This window comes from Podarcis muralis, chromosome 9 (assembly GCF_964188315.1).
Source record: "Podarcis muralis chromosome 9, rPodMur119.hap1.1, whole genome shotgun sequence".
NCBI lineage: Eukaryota > Metazoa > Chordata > Lepidosauria > Squamata > Lacertidae > Podarcis > Podarcis muralis.
The window spans coordinates 13,694,450-13,717,660 of NC_135663.1; the positions used below are offsets into that span (position 1 = coordinate 13,694,450).

A 23,211-nucleotide genomic window follows, 5' to 3' on the forward strand; every position below is an offset into this window, starting at 1 on the left:
TGTGTATGGGGGGTGGTCTTGAGCTACACCCCTTCTGTGATGTATGTATGATGTTTCTGGGGGTGGTCTGGGACTCCAGGGCGGGCAATTTAAAATGTCTATATAAGGGCGGGCACACTTGGCTTTTGGGTCCTCCTCCTTCTCCTGCGTGTGAAGGGGGCACCCTGTTGCAACAGTTCAATAAAGATCAGGCTTACTAGCTGCTTTGCTTCTCAATATTCTCTGGTTGGCCTCTCTTATTTTCTCCGACCAATGGAGAACCTGCAAAGGACTCTATAAGGGCTCTTGTGTCTCCCATAAGGGAATAAGGGCAGATTTTCGTTTATTACACATCCATACCCTACATCTTCATTCTAAGAAACATTGTGGATGACATACACAGCACAAGGCTCCTTTTTATTAATTCTTAAACAAATTTCCAGTAACAAAATTACCTAAATATTTATGTATTCTAAAAAGCTATATGCTTTTCCATAATCTTAGGTCCAAGGCATCATCTTTCAGAGATTAGAATATGGGCCAAGCAATGTTTGACTTGATTATGAAGGGTGATGGCAATGAGCAGAAAGGACTTCCGAACCCTCTCTTGCTGAATGTGTGCAAATCTGAAAGAGAAGGAAGAAAACACCAGTCACTCAGAGCAGAGCTGAGAGAAAACATTCCCACGCATTTCATGGGCAACTGTTTTGTTTTGTGGCAAACCACTCTGAGGACCCTGCGGCAGAAAAAAACACTATATAAATATAAACAAGCAAATGTTAAGGCCAAATGATACACACTACTACTACTACTACTAGTAGTAGTAGTAGAAGAAGAAGCAGCAGCAGCAGCAGCTTTGGGTAATGGTTTTCATTGGGACCATGAAGTGGTGTTAAAGGGTTTTGCCCTTCTTGTGGTCCCAATCCTGCAGCTGCTTTTTAAAGTGGTTTGCTTCAGGAAAGGTACAAGGCTGGGCTATGTAATGACACTGATAATGCCACAGGTGGCGCTGTGTTCTAAACCACTGAGCCTCTTGGGCTTGCCGATCAGAAGTTCAAATCCGCTCAATGGTGGTTAGCTCCTGTTGTTCTGTCGCAGCTTCTGCGAACCTAGCAGTTTGAAACCACGCCAGTGCAAGTAGATAAATAGGTACCACTGCAGTGGGAAGGTAAACGGCATTTCCATGCACTCTGGTTTCCGTCACGGTGTTCCGTTGCGCCAGAAGCGGTTTAGTCCTGCTGGCCATATGACCCAGAATGCTGTCTGTGGACAAACGCCGGCTCCCCCAGCCTGAAAGCGAATGAGCGCCGCAACCCCATAGTTGCCTTTGACTGGACTTCACCGTCCAGGGGTCCTTTACCTTTTTACCTACTAACCATTCAAGGAAATTGCATCAAAATCAACACCATTTACATTCGCCATGCAGCTGGGAGATGGGTCATGGGTTGGAGGGCAAGCTTGTTTGTAAGTGATTTGCATATTGCAAGGAACCTGTGTACACCAGTGTTCCTTCTCAATGGCGTACTTGATGGCAGGGCTGTGGAACCTAAAGTCTAGGCCTCTCTGCCTGACACTTGGGACCCACCCCAGGCTATGCCCCTTCTCCAGTCCATTCCTACACCCCAGGCCGCAATCCCAGCAGCCCTGCCTCTCTCCCACCTTGACTGTTTTTCCCTGGCTGGACTTTGTCTTTGAAGATTAATAATGAACGCGGGTGGCGCTTTGGGTAAAAGCCTCAGGCCTAGGGCTTGCCGATCGAAAGGTCAGCGGTTCGAATCCCTGCGGCGGGGTGCGCTCCCGTTGTTCGGTCCCAGCGCCTGCCAACCTAGCAGTTCGAAAGCACATTAGTGCAAGTAGATAAATAGGGACCGCTTACTAGCGGGAAGGTAAACGGTGTTTCCGTGTGCGGCTCTGGCTCACCAGAGCAGCGATGTCACGCTGGCCACATGACCCGGAAGTGTCTCCGGACAGCGCTGGCCCCCAGCCTCTTGAGTGAGATGGGCGCACAACCCTAGAGTCTGTCCAGACTGGCCCGTACGGGCAGGGGTACCTTTACCTTTACTAATGAACCTTCCTTGCCTGGACAGAGGATAGAGAGAGGTGTGTTGAAATTAGACTACTGGGCAAAGGTAAGATTCGCATTCGCATTCGCCACTCTAGCCACTTTTGCCTCTGACCAAGCCTGTTTTGATATTTTGCTTCTGGGCCAGCACACCTCCGGCATGTGAGTGTTGCCCAGAGGGGAAATGACCCCTGCACTCAAAAATGTCCCCCATTCCTCCTGTATAGTTAACATTTATAAGCAGATCAGTTAGCTACAGCATGGTGCTGACAACACCAAGGTTGCAGGTTTGATCCCCGTAAAGGACACCTTCATGGGGGGGTGGGGAGGACTAGGAGGTCCTCAGGGTCTTAGCCCAGAAATGGAAGCAAGAAGAAATCCCGACGAAAGAAGAATGGCAGACAAAATGAATGGACTACGCAGAATTAGACAAAATGACTGGAAGGATTCGAAACCAGCGGGACCAGAGATTTACAGAAGATTGAAAGAAATATATGAAGTATTTGAAGAGCAACTGTAATCAACAAATTACGCTAGTAGGACTACAAGAAATTTTGTAAGGAGAAATATATGAAATATTGTGAAATAGGGAATGAAGAGAGATTAGTCATGAGATTTAAAGGTAATAATGAAAGTAAGAAATGTATGCTAAGTGATTAGATTGGAAAATTTTCAGATGTGATTGATGGAAGTCCAAAAATAATTGTATAAGATGTATGTTTAATTATTTGAAAATGATATGTTAAAAAACTAATAAAAAATTTATATACAAAAATAAAAGGAAGTCCTCAGGGTCCCTTCCAACTCTACAATTCTATGGAAGTGAGAGCTGGACCATAAAGAAGGCTGATCGCCGAAGAATTGATGCTTTTGAATTATGGTGCTGGAGGAGACTCCTGAGAGTCCCATGGACTGCAAGAAGATCAAACCTATCCATTCTGAAGGAAATCAGCCCCGAGTGCTCACTGGAAGGACAGATCATGAAGCTGAGGCTCCAATACTTTGGCCACCTCATGAGAGGAGAAGACTCCCTGGAAAAGACCCTCATGTTGGGAAAGATGGAGGGCACAAGGAGAAGGGGACGACAGAGGACGAGATGGTTGGACAGTGTTCTCGAAGCTACCAGCATGAGTCTGACCAAACTGCAGGAGGCAGTGGAAGACAGGAGTGCCTGGCGTGCTCTGGTCCATGGGGTCACAAAGAGTCGGACACGACTAAATGACTAAACAACAAATGATTTAACACTGTAAATGAAACCAACCTTCTTAGAAGATCCCCATGTCTTTTCTTTTGTTGATGTCCCTCTTGAGCTGGCAAAGGGCACAATGAGGGCAGAACCACATAGCACAGAAGTCCCCCAGGAGAGATCCCTGTTGAGTAGAAGAGCATTTCCAGGTGCCATTATTGTTGTGGGAAGAGAAACGATACACACAGCAGAAGAAAACTCACAAGGGGACTTAGGGTTAACCACACATTAACAGGGGAGGGTGCAACCAATACAGTGGAGTAATAATATTATAATAATAATTTATTATTTATATCCCACCCAGCTGGCTAGGTTTCCCCGACCACTCTGGGCAGCTTCCAACTAAAGATTAAAAATACATTAAAACACCAGTCATTAAAAACTTCCCTAAACCTTGGTTCTCAAACTTAATCCGTTCCAGAAGTCAGTTCAACTCCTGAAACCGTTTGAAAACCAAGGCGCAGCTTCTGATTGGCTGAAGGAGCTTCCTGCACTCAAGGGGAAGGCAAGTCAGACATTCGGCTTCCGAAAAATGTTTGAAAGCCGGAACACTTACTTCCAGGTTTTCGATGTTTGGGAGCCAATTTCTTCGTCCACTAAGCCGTCCGAGAACCAAGATTCCACTGTACAGTGGTACCTTGGGTTAAGAACTTAATTCGTTCTGGAGGTCCGTTCTTAACCTGAAACTGTTCTTAACCTGAAGCACCACTTTAGCTAATGGGGCCTCCTGGCGCCGCTGCACCACCGCTACACAGTTTCTTTTCTCATCCTGAAGCAAAGTTGTTAACCCGAGGTACTATTTCTGGGTTAGCAGAGTCTATAACCTGAAGCGTATGTAACCCGGGGTACCACTGTACATACATTTGCACGTAACTCATTACTGCAAAAACAACACACCCCTCTTTCTTCACTTTTTAAGTGCCCCCCACTCGCTTTTTTAAAGAACGGATTTTTCCACCATGAAAATGTGGTGGCACCAGTCGTCCTTGAATTCCCCTTCATTGCCCCACGATGCATCTGAGGAAGGCCGTGGCCTCGTGGCATCATCTCCTTCCAGGTTGTGCTACTCCCAAGGAACCCTCTGTCCCACAAAATAAAGAATCTGGAAGGATGTTATGTCAGGGCATCCTTCCTCAAGTGCATTTTATGTCAGACTGGCTCAGAGCAGAGCAGAATCACTGCTGCCACTTTTTCAGGGTGAAAGGACCTCAGGTCAGTGAATTAAAACACCTGCTTTGCATGCAGAAGATTCAATCCTCAGCATCTCCAGGGAGGATTGGGGAAGATTCCCTACCTGAAACCCTGGGAGGGCCACTGTAGATGACACTGAGCCAGATGGCCCAATGGTCTAATCCAGGCACCCCCAAACTTGGCCCTCCAGCTGTTTTGGGACTACAACTCCCATCATCTCTAGGTGGTCTTGCAGATGATAGCTTTGCTGGGAAGGGCAGTTTTGGGCAGCGATTGGCCCAAGATCACTCGGTCAGCTTTACGGCTGATCGGGAGTGTAAATCCAAGCCTCCTAACCCAAGTCCAACACGCAAAAGATTTAAATTACACCACCCTCAGCCAACTCATTCATATTTCGTCTCATGATGAGCTCCTGTGCTTCACCACTGGTGTTTATATGTCTCAGGTAGGACATGAGATCCTCTTTTAATGTTAAGAGCAGGTGAACTTTTAAATTTCACAAACAGAAATAGAAAAGCGAGCAGTTGAGAGTTCCTCTTCCGTACATGTGTGCAGGATTCAAGTTCACACACTTACCGGGATCCCGTATTTTGTCCGGTAGACGGACCTCATTGCCATGCTTGAGCCACAGAGGCAGCATTCATCCATAGCCGAAGCTATCTGGCATCCCAAAATGAGGGGGCAAAACAGCCCACAGAGGCCTGGATAGAGACAGAACAGACATGAAATGCCTCTCTAGGAGGTCACTCAGGAGAGCGGAAGCAAGGCAAAGGTTAGCGACAATTAGAGTACAGTCATACCTCAGGATAAATATGCTTCAGGATAAGTATTTTCGGGTTGCACTCTGCAGCGACACGGAAGTAACAGAGCGCGTTACTTCCGGGTTTCGCCGCTCGCGCATGCGCAGATGGTCAAAATGACATCACGCGCATGCGCGGAAGCAGTGAAACGTGACTTGCACACACACAGACGCGCAGTCGCATCTTACGTTCTATTTAGGATGCGAACGGGGCTCCAGAACAGATCCCGTTCGCATCCTGAGGAACCACTGTAATGGATAAGCCTTATGAAGCACCACAGGTTCTCTTAGAGGGCCTGCCCCTTGTGAACATTTGTCTATATTGCCTTACAGAACTACAGTTCTTAGAGTGGTATAACAATCCATCTTTCTTCTCAGGGAATTATGGGAACTGTCCAGGGCCGGATTTAGGTTTGATGAGGCCCTAAGCTACTGAAGGTAATGGGGCCCTTTATATGTCCAGCTGTCCTTTGTCAACAACAAATTGTCACTGGTTTTGCATATATGCTATATGGTAATTTATGGACCTAAAGCCATTTGCACCTGTTGCCATGCAACCAGTCTATGCAGAATGTAGGCACCCTATATATAGAAATGAGCAAACCAGTGATATTTTAGGGAGCAGGCTAGCAGGCGGGGCCCATGACTTACATCATAAGAGCCTACACAACACAATACACTGTTGCTGTATGTAGGTTTTATTTTATTTGTTTTTTATCTTTTATTTTGGAAATGTACATCCAGGTTTTTTCCTTTAATTTTTGGGGGGGCCCCAAGAGAGTGCGGCCCTAAGCTATAGCTTGTTTAGCTTATACAGTACGTAAATCTGGCACTGGAACTGTCGCTCTCTGAGGGGAACAGGGGATCCCTAACAACTCTCAGCACCCTGAACAAACTACAGTCCCCAGGTTTCTCTGCGGGAAGCCATGGCTGTTTGAAGTGGCATGATCCTGCTTTCAATGTATAGTGCAGATGGGGTCAAAGTGATAGCAAGGGTTTCAAGTTTTATTATTGTCTGTGACAAAAGATTAGCATGGAGAATTTGAGAGAGGGCCAGAAATAATCAAGCAGAGGATAGGTACTTCTTTCCTTTTCTTGGATGGAGTTCCTGTCTTTTTCAGGGCTGCATTCCCACCGGGGAAACTTTCTGTGGGTCACGTGACAGCGGTGGGTGGGGCCAGGGGTAAAAGTGGGTGGAGCACTGGATGTAAACTTTAACTATGTATAGTAGGTTATGTTCTCCACACAACTCTCTCTCCTCCGTCCAGGGAATCAGAGTTTGAGGACACATTTTAGTCAGATAAGGGCACTAAACGGCCTCGGTCCAGTATATCTGAAGGAGCGTCTCCACCCCCATCGTTCTACCCGGACACTGAGGTCCAGCACCGAGGGCCTTCTGTAGGTTCCCTCACTGCGGGAAGTGAGGTTACAGGGAACCAGGCAGAGGGCCTTCTCGGTAGTGGCACCCGCCCTGTGGAACGCCCTCCCACCAGATGTCAAAGAGAACAACAGCTACCAGACTTTTAGAAGACATCTGAAGGCAGCCCTGTTTAGGAAAGCTTTTAATGTTTGATGTATTACAGTATTTTAATATTTTTTTGGAAGCCGCCCAGAGTGGCTGGGGAAGCCCAGCCAGATGGGCGGGGTATAAATAATAAATTATTATTATTATTATTAGTGTACAAGGGTGTGGAGCAAGGCCAGCAAGGGGTGTGATCTGGAGAGGGTGTGTACCCTGGGGAGAGTCCCAAGGGGCATTTGCCCCTGGGCCTGAGATTCTCCACTCCACTGTAGAGTACCATATTTTTCGCTCTATAACACGCACCCGACCACAACACACACGTTGTTTTTAGAGGAGGAAAATCCGTAGGCATGCCACCCATAGGCATTCCCTCCATAACACGCACAGACATTTCCCCTTACTTTCTAGGAGGAAAAAAGTGAGTGTTATGGTGCAAAAAATACGGTAGGTAGATCTAGTCCTCATTTGCCCATCTGACGTGAAGCCCATCTGCAAAACTGCAGCAACGCAGAGATAATTTATTACGGTCGGAGACCAGCTTATAAAACACACTTGGGGATACAATCCCAGAAGGAAAACAAACATTTAAAACAATGTGCAACAATAAATTTAAAATGTTTAAATGCGATAAGCGTATAGACACTTTGAACTTTAAGATTAGCTATCACAGATAGATGACCCAGAGTCATCCATGGAACCAAGTTTGGGGATTTTCTTAACGAACTAGTTTGGGTCGGGGGATGGTCTGCGCCTACAGATCTGTACACAGAATCTGGCAACTATCTGGGCCGTCTTAGGATCTTTGCCTGACAGGAAAAGGTCAAATTTTTGCTTTTCCAGGAGGTCAGCGAGCCTCACCAGCAGGGGGATCAATGGTCTCACTACGTTCCTCTTCATAAAAGGAACATCTAAAGAACAAGTGCTCTGGGCTTCCTATATCCCTCAATGAACAGGCGCAAAGTCTCTGAGCATATGGGACTTTTTAAAAGGATCCTTCCAGAGTCGAAATTCTGGCGAGTGTAAAAGCCCTTCTTGCAACAGCAACACAGTGTCTTCATTGGAGAAGAACTACAGATGGCTGGAGTTGGTTGATAGCAACCAAAGTACAAAGAACAATAAGAATAGCACAACATCTGTGTGGAGTGCATATTTATTCTGCCATGCCCGACCCGGCGAGCCTTTCCCTTGGTAAACAACCGGAAATGGCAGGAAAGAGTTGCTGTTCTCATCGTAAGAAGCTTGTGGCCTGGAAAGGCATTCTGTCCGGCACAAAACTCAATGAGGCATCATCGCCACAGCCACATCTTTGACCCCCCCCCCCACTTACACACTCCGCAGTCACCGCAACAGTCCATTAGGTCCGTCTGCCATTGAGGGCTTTGGTGCTGGGCAAGCACAACCTGCGGCTGGTTCATGATCACTGCCTGAGTGTTCATTGCAACGACGGCTGAGAAAAGAAAGAGAACCAAAAAACCAATTGTTAAATGCAAACATGGAAGTGAGAGCTGGACCATAAAGAAGGCTGGTGGCCAAAAAATTGATGCTTTTGAATTATGGTGCTGGAGGAGACTCTTGAGAGTCCCATGGACTGCAAGAAGATCAAATCTCTCCATTCTCAAAGGAAATCAGCCCTGAGTGCTCACTGGAAGGACAGATCCTGAAGCTGAGACTCCAATACTTTGGCCACCTCATGAGAAGAGAAGATTCCCTGGGAAAGACCCTGATGTTGGGAAAGATGGAGGGCACAAGGAGAAGGGGACGACAGAGGGCGAGACGGTTGGACAGTGTTCTCGAAGCTACCAGCATGAGTTTGACCAAACTGCGGGAGGCAGTGGAAGATAGGAGTGCCTGGCGTGCTCTGGTCCATGGGGTCACAAAGAGTCGGACACGACTAAACGACTAAACAACAACAACAAATGCAAACAACCATCATCCTGAATTTTTAATAATAATAATAATAATAATAATAATAATAATAATAATAATAATAATTTTATTTGATTTTACAAGTGTAGAGTTATAACAATACAAATTACACATCCATATTTAGAGATTTCTTTGAATTTCAAGACTTCCCTCCCTCCCCTCCATGGGTCCTATTGTCAACCTTTTCGACTGCGTATCATTTCATAATCCATATTTTGTATCTCTCCACATTGTTCCTAATATTTGCTACATTACAAGTGTTATTAGAATCCTGCTAATGTTTCAATCTGCTTACAATGGTCTCCTAAATAAATTATAATTTCCCCCCATTCCTTATTGGCTGCTCCTGCAGGCCAATCAGGTCGCTGATTCACTTCCACCTGGAGCTGGATGGGGGGCTCCTGCAGACCAATCAGGCTGCTGCATTCTGGATCCTATTGTTCTAGGATTAAGCATAACACCGAGGTATATCTAAGTTCAGCATTTTTTTCTCATTTGGTGCCAGGTTAAGCTATGCCATTTTGCTTGGACAATTTAAGATCATGAGTGACTTGTCAGATTTTGGCTGGCCCACAGGCATCTGAGACTATATAAATGTGTATATAGGTGCATTGTTAATAAATGAGCAACCCAAAAAAGTTTGTTTATGTTTTCTGTTTTCTTTTCCCAAGCAAAGATAATGTGTAAGTAGGTGTCAGCTCCCTAAAAAAATGTCAAAAACTCTGGGAAACGGGGAGAGGGGTACCAGAGGGATCTTTGCACCACAGCGCCAGATATGCTTAAGAGGGCCCTGAGGTCAGTATACAAAACTAGTTACCATATTTTTCCGTGTATGACACCCCCATGTATAAGACGCCCCCTACTTTTGGGGACTCCAGTTTAAGAAAATTGGGAGAGGATTGCCCCATGTACAAGAGCTCCCCCCCCCCCGATTTCTAACCTTATTTTACAGGGGGAAAATCTAGTCTTTTACAGTGGTACCTCGGGTTAAGTACTTAATTCGTTCCAGAGGTCTGTACTTAACCTGAAACTGTTCTTAACCTGAATCACCACTTTAGCCTATGGGGCCTCCTACTGCTGCCGCGCACGCTGGAGCACAATTTCTGTTCTCATCCTGAAGCAAAGTTCTTAACCTGAAGCACTATTTCTGGGTTAGCGGAGTCTGTAACCTGAAGCATATGTAACCTGAAGCGTATATAACCCGAGGTACCACTGTACACAGAAAAGTATGGTAGTTAGTTAGTTAATTAACAATAATGTGAATGCGAGTAAAAAATCAAGTGCTGAGAATTTATGCAAGAGACAGATATATGAAACAGTCCTTAAGGATGTGTCAGCTAAAACAACAACTAGGGGATGTTAAGTATTAGTCTGGCGCACGTGTGGTCCAGCATACATGTGTGATGTCACATGGCGGGAGGAGGGGTCCTGGCCCTTTCCATGAACATTTGGGGGGCTTTGCCTCCCCCCCACTGGGGCCCCCAAAGGCACCCCCTGGTCTGGTGAATCAGGTCTTAATGCAGGACGGACAAAATCCTCACACATTCTTAGGATAATGTGATCAAATGGACTGACAGTTCAAAGAGGAGGGAAACAAATAAAAGATTGAGATTTGAAAAGGATAAGGAGAAACCACAGGTGGGAAAAGAAATCAGGGAAATAAATGGATGCAGAGCCAAGGCAGCTGTGGAAGACAGACGGAACTCTCTCCAAGGTTTTGAATGAAAGAAAGAGGTAGGCAAAATGAATGAGGCAATAATCACTCCCAGAGAAGAGGCTGGGCGAAGGAGATTTCAAAAGAAGGGAAATAATGGTCTGCTTTCAGCTTGAAGGCAGGGGTGAGGGTGGGGGACCCAGGAGCTAAACTGAAAATGTGCAGAACCGTAGAAAGGAAAATGGCAATGAAGAAACAAGATGAAATAAGCACGCTTCGGCAGACAGCAGGACTCCTGTATGTTTCATAGCTGTGCCCCAAAGGGAAATTTTGGCAGGTGGAACTGGTCATACAGAGTTGGAAACAGTTTTCCCTTGCCCAAAAATTCCCACTAGGAAACTGGACGGCCTCGGTCCAGTATACCTGAAGGAGCATCTACACCCCCGTCGTTCACCCAGTGCCGAGGGCCTTCTGGAGGTTCCCTCGCTGCGAGAAGCCAAGTTACAGGGAACCAGGCAGAGGGCCTTCTTGGTAGTGGCACCCGCCCTGTGGAACGCCCTCCCACCAGATGTCAAAGAGAAAAACAACTCCCAGACTTTTAGAAGACATCTGAAGGCAGCCCTGTTTAGGGAAGCTTTTAATGTTTAATAGATTTTAATATCCTGTTGGAAGCCACCCAGAGTGGCTGGGCAAACCCAGCCAGATAGGCGGGGTATAAATAATAAATTATTGTTATTATTATTATTGAAAGGTCAAAGGATGGCTGATTTGTATTTCATTCAACCAGCCTCATAGCAGCCTAGCGAGTCTTGGAAAACAGTGATCTATGCAGAATAATGTCAACATTTAAAAACAGCAGCGTCTCCCTTTCTTACAACCATGGAGGAAAGTTTAAGAAGAAGGGGGGAAAGCCTGCAAAAAAAGCCTGTTGCTTTCTCAGTGTTATTGCATTATTGCCATCTGAAGGGGCCCTCTTGAACTGGGAATTATAAAATCATAGAACTGCAGAGTTGGAAGGGACCACAGTGGTCATCTAGTCCAACCCCCTGCAATGCAAGAAACCTTTGCCCAAAGTGGGACTCGAATGCACAACTCTGAGATGAAGAGTCTCATGCTCTACTGACTGTGCTACCCTAACTCGCTTTATTCAACACAATATAAGCAGGACAGCACCCCCCCCCACTCACAACAAAATATTTGTTGTAAACAAAGTTACAGGATTTCAGGAGAAACTACCAGGCATGCATATATTATAACCAAACAGCCCAAAACCTTTGCTGAAGCAAACAGCATTGAAAACGAGATCATGTATTATAAGGTTGCCATATTTCTACAAGTTGGTGAGCTTTTTTTAGGCAATTGAGCTCAGAGTAGTTGAGTTTTTGGGGGAAATTGCCTCCCCGCTCAGGACGTATAGCAACCCTAACGTATTATGACTCAGATACCATTTTGAGTACAAATCACTGTGCTTGCTCGATTGAAAGGACATCTCAAGTAACCCCCTCATGTACACAGGGGTACCTCTGCCTCAATAAATATTATGCCATCCCTCCCTGCAAAGTATATACACAAAGTATCAAATGTGGTGACAGTGATAATAATACAACAAAACAACAACACCACAAACTGGCTTATAAGTATAAAACCAAATTTACCTGGAGATACTGTAAACATGGAGGCTTTGTCTTGCACATGGCACCTTAGTATGTGTGCTGTTTGAATGGTTACAAGTCTATCCCTATTCTAGCTATTATTCTAGTAAATTTGGTTTACTCCCTGCAGCCATATTCTGTCAGATGTCAGTCACAATGAAGTCCCACTAAAATGTGAGGGACAGAATAGGTGTGACTTCAGCCCTATGGGATTGGCAAGCCAGTCTTATACACACCACTGCCCACTGTGTCGGCTCTCCTTTCCACAGTTCTGAGGTCTCTCACAACCCCTTCCAAATTTACCAAACACCCCACTTCTGCAACTTGAATATATTAGGAAAACCTGGCAAAGGTATAATTCAAATTTGTTTATCTTGTAAAACAAATTGGAGTGCTTTGAGATGGGAGTTTAAAACCATAAACGAGTTGAAGTTGGCACCAAGTTGGATTTTTAAAAAAACAAGAACAACATTGGGTTTCCCCTTAAAATGGTAAGTTCTGGTTATATGCAGGGGAAACACAGGCTGGCATTTTGATGATGACAGACACCCATCCCATAATAAACACCCGTCTGGAAGCACACTTGGGACAGCTAATTTGGGACTTTCTGTTAATAAAATTAGCCTGTATACAGTATGGATATGTCTAAACAGAAATGATTAGAAGCTCTGCTTTTGCCTTCCAAAATTTTATGTTTGTCTTCCAGTAATTTCATTTTTCTCCATTACTTTTATCTTTCCTTCCTTGGAGACAAGAACATTTCCAAGTCAACTCTTAAGAACTTCTAAACAATTGCACAAAACAACCTTGTAGCATTCAATGAGAGCTAATGTTGCCCCATGCCACCTACCTGGTGCTTAGGAGACAGGGAACCCTCTTCGCTGAAGTCAAGTGTAACTGCAGAGTTACTCCGCTGTGGCAGGCAACCTTTCAGCTTTCCAAGATCGTCACTGGCTGTTTCCCTACAAGGAAGTGGTGGTCAAAATCATCCAAGCTGATAACTGCTCCTTCTGGACTTAGTCAGTAAGCGGTTTTGCAAGAACATAAAATACGTCTCTGGGTAATAAAGGAATTGCAAAATTGTACATACAATCGAAACGTTATTCAAAAGTTTTTTTAAAGCACTAATTAGATTTATGTCTTTTGTATAAACAGGAAGTAGGTGTGTATTGTGTGGAGAAGATCTCATTCAGAAAGTCCTGGTTCTTTGAGATTTTATTTTGAACTAGGGTTCCACCCTGGTCACAGTAGACTGCAATTCTCTGCGTACTAACTTGGGAGTAAATTCCACTGAACACTGAAACTCTGAGCAAGGTGTTTAGGATTGCTCCGCGAAACATTTTATTTCCCAACAGAACACACAAGACTGAATAATGATAATAAAATGAAGTTTGCCTAATTCCTCCCCTTGTTTTGTACAAGTGTTCCCGACTTTGTGATAGGCAGAAATTCAACAAAAGTTTTCCTGGCGTGGCATGAAGAGAAATATTCTCCCCAGCACCTTCTTTGTGATTCCTTTGGTGGCAGTGAAAAAGCTTTTTATTTCCCCAGAACTTTTATGCTGTATTATATTCAGAACTTTTTTTCTAGAAAAAGAGGTGCCCTTTTGACCTTTTTTTTTAGGGGGAACACCCAGCCAAAGCTATTGTGCAGTCCTGAGCGCCTTGCCATAACGCCACGGAGGTGTCAGAACTCGCCAAAGAGGTGAATTCATGCCCCCCAAAAGCCCTATTATATTGTTTTTCTCATTCTTATAACGTTCTTATATGTTTTAATTGCTATTTTTTTTATAATACTATAATTTATTGAATTCCAACTCATTATACATTTAATTGCTATTTTAAGTGATGCAGATAGCTTTGTTAAAGCATATCAACACTGTTAACAAATAAGTAGAAAAACAAATTACTGGTTTCATGTGCTCAGTGACTACAGCTGACTTTTTTGCTACGAGAGCTGCAGGCGATATATCATATCCAGGATGTGAAATGCATCCTTGACTTTATTTATTCTATAAGGAAGTAAAACACGAATTCCTGGACCAGCCCAGGCAGGACAGGTGGGCAGCCGTGCAGAATTGCTTGGATACTCAATAACGTTACTTTATTCCTGATTTATTTGCTTTCTCTCCCTCCCTCTCTTTACTTTTGTGTTTATGGTATGAGTGCACAGCTGCATGGGAACTGTGTGATCCAGACAGTCAGTCAGGTTGTGTAAGAAATAAGAATATGAGTTGGAAGGACATGAACGCAAGTACTTAAAAGCTGTTGTAGGGAACAGTTTTCTGCCAATGGTCACTGTCTTTTAACTCGCTGTCTCAAATATGGGTTCTCTGAGTTTCTCATTTTTCGTTCAGTTCTCCATATTTCCACATCAGTCTATGATTTATTTATATTAAAGTCCCCATGTAAATTCATCTGCATTTCAGAGCAAGTTTCTCCTAAAATAGATACATTCTGCAAAGCAATTGTCCCTGATACAATGCATTTCTGTATGTTATTTTTCACTAACATAAGCATTTTATGCACACTTTATCCCAGTTTGTGCATTTTAAAATACACCGCTTGGCTGCAGAACTGCATTGCAAAATTGGGAGGGCTGTGGATTTCAAAAAGCGAGTGTGATTCAGTTCTTGCATTGTTTCAGAAAGAGCCTATTAGGTAGGTTCACCATTAAATTGCAATTTCACACATGCCCCCAAATTCAACCAACACCCTAAACACACTCAGTAACCCCACCGAGCATTCAGGGAATCACTTCTGAATAAGTAATTGTATTTTTTCTCAAAGCAACTACAGGGTGGAAAGACAATGGGAGGTTAACTTATTTCAACCATGTCCCTCTTCCGGATCGACTCCACCCTCCCACCCCAGCAGTCCCACAGGACAAAACATACAACCAATTATGAATGGCTTCTGGAGAGGTTGCTTTTCCATGCTTTTTCCAAACCACAAAAGGTGGGGGGAGGGAGTTTGCACCTGGGTGACTTTAATTCACTTTAATTGTGCAATCCTAAAGTTCCAGCTTGAATCCCGCCTGTTATAGTCTGGAAGTAAAGGTAAAGGGACCCCTGACCATTAGGTCCAGTTGTGGCCGACTCTGGGGTTGCGGCGCTCATCTCGCTTTATTGGCCAAGGGAGCCAGCGTACAGCTTCCGGGTCATGAGGCCAGCATGACTAAGCTGCTTCTGGCGAACCAGAGCAGCACACGGAAACACCATTTACCTTCCTTCCTTCCTATTTATCTACTTGCACTTTGACGTGCTTTCGAACTGCTAGGTTGGCAGGAGCAGGGACCAAGCAACGGGAGCTCACCCCATCGCGGGGATTCGAACCGCCAACCTTCTGATCGGCAAGTCCTAGGCTCTGTGGTTTAACCCACAGCGCCAACCAGTCTGGAAGTACCTCCCAGGAATTTTCAATGAAATTCTTAAGTCCAAAAGAGACAGCTCCTGCAAATAGAGACTTCTGAACTCCACACTTGTCAATCTGCATGAACGTGTTGGGAAGGAGAAATTGCAGGTGGGACGATTTACCCTTTTTACCCATCTACACTCTCCTCCTCGCTGTACAACATCACTTCTTGGGCAATTTTTCTCCCCTTTCCTGGGCTGGAGAAAGAAAACATGCAGGAAATGGCAGGAAGGCACAGGGTACAACACCAAACACATGCACACACCTGCTCATTCACTCTTTAACAATTGCCTGGGAGGATTCCACAAGGCCGCAGCCAAGACATTTGCACTGGACCCGGAAATCTTTCCCTGCATTTTAAAAGCCCTCATTTACAGGGAAGCGAGGGGCAGAGTACAAAGTTTCTTGGTACAGTGAGAAGGTTGTGTAAGGGAAACAGACTCCAACGATTGCTCCAGGAAGTTCCTTGTAATACTCTGAAGAAGCGGGAGGAGGCCTTTTAGGGTTCCGCACAAAGCTGGCTCCTCCATCTCCATATCCTCTTGTCCTGCACCAGCTCCTTAGGGCTGGGGTGTCTCTTGCCCCTCAATATTGAGGGGTCAGAGGAGGCTGAGCACCCAGCCAGTTAGAGCACAGCATCAATGGCAGGCACCTTCTGAGCTCGAGAGAGAAGGAGCTGTGTCCATTGGCGCTGCGCAACACTGGGCTAAGCACTCGGCCCCCTCACAATGATATATGTGTATCACATATGTGACATCCCAGATGCATGACGCACGTGTGACCTGGTGTGTGTGATGCTGGGCCCTCCCAATCTTGGGACCAGGGACGCAGGTGGCACTGTTGTCTAAACCACCGAGCCTCTTGGGCTTGCCAATCAGAAGGTCGGCGGATTGAATCCCCAGAATGGGGTGAGCTCCTGTTGCTCTGTCTCAGCTTCTGCCAACCTAGCAGTTTGAAAGCACACCAGTGCAAGTAGATAAATAGGTACCACTGTGGAGGGAAAGGAAATGCTGTTTCTTTGCACTCTGGTTTCCGTCATGGTGTCCCGTTGCGCCAGAAGCAGTTTAGTTATGCTGGCCACATGACCCAGAACGATGTCTGCGGACAAACACCAACTCCCTCGTCCTGAAAGCGAAATGAGCGCTGCAACCCCATAGTCACCTTTGATTGGACTTAACCGTCCAAGGGTCCTTTACCTTTTTTACCTAATCTTGGGCCCAAGCCGGCACCTCTGCTTTCACCCCTGGCATTGGTGTTAAAATGTATACTTGTGCGTGAGGAAGGACTTTAGATCAGCCCAAACACAAGTCAGGCAAACACCCAAACACATACAAGGATCACATTCCCTCCAACATTTCTCTGACGAAAATAGGGATCCCCAATTCTGTTACAGTGGTAGCTCGGGTTCAGAACTTAATTCGTTCTGAAGATCCGTTCTTAACCTGAAACTGTTCTTAACCTGAGGTACCACTTTAGCTAATGGGGCCTTCCGCTGCCGCTGCGCCGCCAGAGCACAATTTCTGTTCTCATCCTGAAGCAAAGTTCTTAAACCGAGGTAATATTTCTAGGTTAGCGGAATCTGTAACCTGAAGCGTCTGTAATCCGAGGTACCACTGTATTATGATTATACTCCACCCATCTGATTGGCTTCCAACATATATAAAAAACATTACACATTATAAAATGTATAAAAAACTTCCCTATACAGGGGGCTGCCTCCTTCAGATGTCTTCTAAAGATTGTACGGTTACTTATCTCCCTGGCTCGGGTGGTCGCATAACTCCATGACTGATGAAAATAGGGACGTCCTAAGGAAAAGCGGGACCTTTGGGAATGAAATCAGAAGCTGGGACGGCTTCTGTAAATCCAGGACTGTCCCTGGAAAATAGGGACACTCGGAAGGTATGGGATCATGCATATATGTGTCTAAGCCACAGCATGGAGGGGAAGAAATCGTCTAAGGGAAATAGCAGTAGAAAGTCACGAAGGCAAAGCCTCATCTCCAATAGCTCTCCGTCCTGTGGAGCTAAAGTGAGAGGACAGGTTTGCTTCACCTAGTACAGTGGTACCTCGGGTTAAGTACTTAATTCGTTCCGGAGGTCTGTTCTTAACCTGAAACTGTTCTTAACCTGAAGCACCACTTTAGCTAATGGGGCCTCCTGCTGCCGCTGCACCGCCGGAGCACGATTTCTGTTCTTATCCTGAAACAAAGTTCTTAACCTGAAACACTATTTCTGGGTTAGCAGAGTCTGTAACCTGAAGCGTATGTAACCCGAGGTACCACTGTACCCCCGGGTCGTCATTCCAGGAAATATTGCACGGCTTTTAATTATGACAGGTGAAGGTGACGGTTAAGTTGAGAAAACGTACAGGATAGAGGAAATCAAGGTCGATGCAGCAGTTAAATTGCGAAAAGGCACACACTGTGAGGCAAATACAGCATTCCTGTTACACGTATAACCAGTCACCCTTAGTGACTGTCAACGGAACAGGGTGTAGAATATTTCCACCTGCATTCAAGATGAGGGTGAAGTCGAAGAGGTTCCGGCTTTTAAATGGAGCTTGGGGCTGTGTACACACAATACCCTTAAAGCACATTCGAAGCACATTTCTCACTCCAAAGAATTCCAGGCACTGTAGTTTGCCCCTCAGTGAGTTACAATTTCCAGCAGCCTTTAGCAAATGGCAGTGCCCAGAATTTTTCGGGTAGGTTGGGGGTGTGTGTGCTTCAAACGTGCTTTAAAGGTATAGTGAGACCAGTTTGGGCAGTTTAACTATTCTGCCTTCATCGTTTGTATGCATATGGTCCCTGACTATCACTGACTGGTTGGACGCAGAGGAATGATCGAAGGAACCATTTGGGTAACACCCAAGGGAAGAAGGCTTAGAGGGTAGATAACATAGACAATTGTATCATATCAGGGGAAACTGCTTGCACAAATGTCAGAGGAAGCTCCACATTCAGCTGTGTACATTACGGGAAATTTGCACTAAAATGCTGACTAGTTATCAGGAGGACTCAGCTTTGTGCAACAAAACTTGCAAACCAAAACATAAATGCTGAAAACTGAATTTAAGACGGGGGAAATAAGAAACTGAGAATTGACAGACCCTTCTATCACTGTACAGTGCAGGGGCCAGCAAACTTTTTCAGCAGGGGGCTGGTCCACTGTCCCTCAGACCTTGTTGGGGGCCGGACTGAAATATCCTCGGAGTCCTGTAGTGATTTCATGCTCTTTATTGCAGCTTGTAAAACAGTGATTGAATTGCCCCCCAAAACTCAGGCTTTTATATACATTATTTACACAATGAGTCCGGTCTGATTGGCTGATTCTGCTTCCCTCCTGGATCCTGATTGGTCTTCTCCTGCAAGCTAATCAGTTGTTGCATTCTAGGATCCTACTTGCCTATTGTTCTAGGATCCAAGGTTAGTACAGTGGTACCTCGGGATGCGAATGGGATCCATTCCGGAGCCCCGTTCGCATCCCGAACGGAACGCAAGATGCAACAGCGCGTCTGCATGTGCATGGGTCATGTTTTGCCGCTTCTGCGCATGCGCGTGACGTCATTTTGAGCGTCTGCGCATGCGTGAGTGGCGAAACCCAGAAGTAATGCGCTCCGTTACTTCCGAGTTGCCGCGGAGCGCAACTTGAACGCTCTCAACCCAAAGTGCATTCAACTCAAGGTATGACTGTACATAACACAGACTATATTTTTTTGGGGGTGGGGGGAGAATGAACGAATTCCAATGTCCCACAAATAACCCAGAGATGCATTTTAAATAAAAATACACATTCTACTCATGTAAAAACATGCTGATTCCTGGACCGTTCGCGATTTAGAAGGCGATTGGGCCGGATCCTGCCCCCGGGCCTTAGTTTGCCTACCCATGGTACAGTGCTTTAAAGACAGGTGAGATGTGGCCCCCACACACTGCCTGGCTTTAAAGCTGCAGTCAGCGCCAGCTGCAGCTCTTGGGCTGTCTTCAAGGGTAGCCCCATGTAAAGCGTGCTGCAGTAGTCCAAGCATGAGGAGATCTGAGGCCAAGCTATTCCAGTCCAAGGACAGCTGCAACTGGTGCAGCAGCTGAAGCTGAGCGTAGGTACTCCTTTCCATCAAGACCACCTGGACCTCCAGTGATAGCTTGGAATCAAGGGATACCTCCAAGCTATGAAATTGGTCTGTCAAGGGAAGGGCTAGCCGAGCCAAAGCAGGACACCTACTCAACTGTAATAACAGTAATCAGCAAGAAAAAGTGACCATGAGACAAATGCACTCAGCATCTGCATTCTTCATTTGGAGCACGCTCCTTCTCTTGGACGGACTTGTGACTTCTCCTTTCAGTTTTTAAAAATACAATAGAAAACAGCGTGTTCCTCTTGCAGTATCAAGATTGCAGGGTTGGTTCCCACCTCAAAGAACTGCACAAAAAAAGAACAAACAACTGTGTCTTCTCAGAAACCCATCATAGGGTGGAAAGTGAAGCCAGGGTGCAAAAAGCAAGCAAACAAATACCACCAGAGTTTTCACACATCCTTAAAAAAATAGTATTGAGCTATGTGTAGTTTGGGGGTGTCCATCAGCTGACTGGTCAATCACCAGGTAAAGGTATAACTAGAGCTGTGTGGAATGGAAAAGAACCATTTCTCTGGGTCCCTCCAGAATGGATTTTGTTTTGCTTTGCTTTGGCCACATGTCATTGATGCAAAATAATAGGGCATTATTTAGACTGGGGACGTGGGTGGCGCTGTGGGTTAAACCACAGAGCCTAGGACTTGCTGATCAGAAGGTCGGCGATTCGAATCCCCGTGATGGGGTGAGCTCCCGTTGCTCGGTCCCTGCTCCTGCCAACCTAGCAGTTTGAAAGCACGTCAAAGTGCAATTAGATAAATAGGTATCGCTCTGGCGGGAAGGTAAACGGCGTTTCCGTGCGCTGCTCTGGTTCTCCAGAAGTGGCTTAGTCATGCTGGCCACATGACCCGGAAGCTGTACGTCGGCTCCCTCGGCCAATAAAGCGAGATGAGCGCCGCAACCCCTTTACCTTTACCTTTATTTAGACTGGACTGTCCACACCTCATTCTGCTTTGTAAGTTGTTCTGCAACGCTTTCCCAATGGTGTTGCATGATTGCGGTCTGGAGGGAAACTATAACTGGGGGGCAGGGACAAACCAGAACTTGCTAGTTGCTTATTACAACTTATTACAATAAAAGCTTGAGTGCTAAGGACAGGAACCATCGCCTGATGGGGAGAGAAACCCTAGCAGTTGTGAAGCCCTAAAGCCCCATCCACTGTTTTCCATCGGGGAGGAAGTTGTGGCAAGACCAGTCCATCTCTCCCTCCCTGTGGTGGTTAGTCTGGTTTTGAAAAACCCTGAGAGGCAAAGAGCAGCAGTTGAAGAAATTACAAGAGTATGTCTTCACCGTCATTCACCTAGGGTGGGTAAAGCATAATAATGTTTGAACCCCTCAAGATATTGTAGGGTTGAGAAAGAGCAACTAAAGCGATCACGGGATGCAGCAATGAAGGAAGGTTGCAGAGTCTGGGACTTTTTCGTTTGGAGCAAAGGCACGTGAACAGAGTCACGATAGAAATTTATAAGATTATGCATAGAGAAAGAGCATGAAGTTTTCCTTCCTCTCTCAAAATGTTTACAAGTACTTCCACCCCCCAAAAAACCCAGAGTCCTTTCTGTTGGGAATAATTAGACTGAAATTCCCAGGTGTCAAGAAAGGTCATTCATGTATGCTACTATTGCAGCCCGTGTTTTGTTAGCCCCAAAATGGGAAATGAGCGAGGTCCCAACTAAGGAAAAATGGCAACTTAAGCTGGCGGGATATGTGCAGCTTGCAGACCTAACATACAGAATAAGAGAGCAAGAAGAACATACGTTTAGAGAAGATCGGGAAATGTCTATTGAATATGTGGAAGGAAATTGTGCATGCTTGAAAATGTTGGCAGCATTAAGATGAATTCAACAGTGTAAATATGTTTTGATGGATGGAATAATGGAATAGTGAATGGTATAGTTCATGTAAAATATGCAGGGATCTAAGATATTGCCAACAAAGGTCCGTATAGTTAAAGCCATGGTTTTCCCAGTAGTGATGTATGGAAGTAAGAACTGGACCATAAAGAAGGCTGATCGCCGAAGAATTGATGCTTTTGATTTATGGTGCTGGAGGAGACTCTTGAGAGTCCCATGGACTGCAAGAAGATCAAATGCATCCATTCTTAAGGAAATCAGCCCTGAGTGCTCACTGGAAGGACAGGTCGTGAAGCTGAGGCTCCAAGACTTTGGCCACCTCATGAGAAGAGAAGACTCCCTGGAAAAGACCCTGATGTTGGGAAAGATGGAGGGCACAAGGAGAAGGGGATGACAGATGAGATGGTGGGACAGTGTTCTCGAAGCTACAAACATGAGTCTGACCAAACTGTGGGAGGCAGTGGAAGACAGGAGTGCCTGGCGTGCTCTGGTCCATGGGGTCAAGAAGAGTCGGACACGACTAAACGACTAAACAACAACAACAAAGATATGCAAAATGAACCATGCAAAGAGAAGAAGGGATGTCATTCATATATATATATTCATGGAGATATTCATGGAGAAGAGGGCTACTGATGGCTACAGTGGTACCTCGGGTAACAGACATTTCAGGTTACAGACTCTGCTAACCCAGAAATAGTACCTCGGGTTAAGAACTTTGCTTCAGGATAAGAACAGAAATCGTGCTCCGGCGGCGCGACGGCAGCGGGAGGCCCCATTAGCTAAAGTAGTGCTTCTGGTTAAGAACAGTTTCAGGGTAAGAACGGACCTCCAGAACAAATTAAGTTCTTAACCTGAAGTACCACTGTGCTAGCCATGATGTCTATGCTGTTGGAGGCAGTAATGCTTCTATATACCAGCTGCTGGAAACGGCAAGAGGAGAGAATGTTCTTGTGCTCAGATCCAGCTGTGGCATCTTCTTGGCCTTTGTGAGAACAGGATGCTGGACTAGATAGGCCAATGGCCTGATCCAGTAGGCTCTTCTTGTTCTTATCGCCTTGAGTCGCTGGGAAACAAATTCACAAACCCTAGACAATTGGGGAAACTCTCCTCTCTCAGCATCACTATGAAAGCTCTCTTGTTTCAGAGAGAGAGAGAGAGAGAGAGAGAGAGAGAGAGAGAGAGGAGGTGTGAAGCTGAAGCATGATTTGCAGCAGATGAGTAAAACCAGCCGGGAATGCGCACAAGCATGGAGTCAACTAGTTGTGTAAGAAAAGCTTAAAAAGGGAAGTGATGGTGGCGGCGTCCTGTCACAAGCCTGAAACTGCTGGACTTTCAGGCCTTGCAAAAGTTCACGGGGGGTGGGGGGAGTGCCTCTGTGGTTAAGCGGAGGCGAAATGTTGACACCAGGTGCAGAACCATGTGGTTCTTGCATAGCAAAGAATGTCCCCCGGAGGCTAAAGGAGTCCCCAATGCAACACTATAGTGTTGAAACACCAGTGAAGTCTGTTCCTGTGATCGGGGATCTAGCATGAAACAGAGGCAGGCGACCAATACATCTTGGTCACTATGGATTCATCTAGTGGCCAGAGATTTACTCTACAAAAAACAGGGGGTGAGATAAGGCTATCAGTTGCTACTGTCTATGGTGTTCTGCCTCCTCTACTGTGGCTCTGAATACCAGGTCCTGGAGAGGTCCAGTCGAGAGAGGTCTGTTGTGCTCAGATTGTGGGTTTCCATCCCATGTACCCCGATATATTCATTTTTATGTACACTTTGGTCG

General features: G+C 45.6%; 1 protein-coding gene across 1 annotated transcript; it reads right to left on the bottom strand.

Moving 5' to 3' along the window:
* Positions 1-370: 370 nt before the first annotated feature.
* On the bottom strand, positions 371-8,266 carry LOC114604663 (placenta-specific gene 8 protein-like). The gene is made up of 4 exons (XM_077933791.1): positions 8,127-8,266; positions 5,055-5,179; positions 3,303-3,411; positions 371-605 (listed from the first exon to the last, which is right to left on the bottom strand). The coding sequence occupies exons 1-3, from the start codon at positions 8,233-8,235 to the stop codon at positions 3,307-3,309; spliced, it is 339 nt and encodes a 112-aa protein (XP_077789917.1). The 5' UTR covers positions 8,236-8,266; the 3' UTR covers positions 371-605; positions 3,303-3,306.
* Between the last annotated feature and the right edge of the window lie 14,945 nt (positions 8,267-23,211).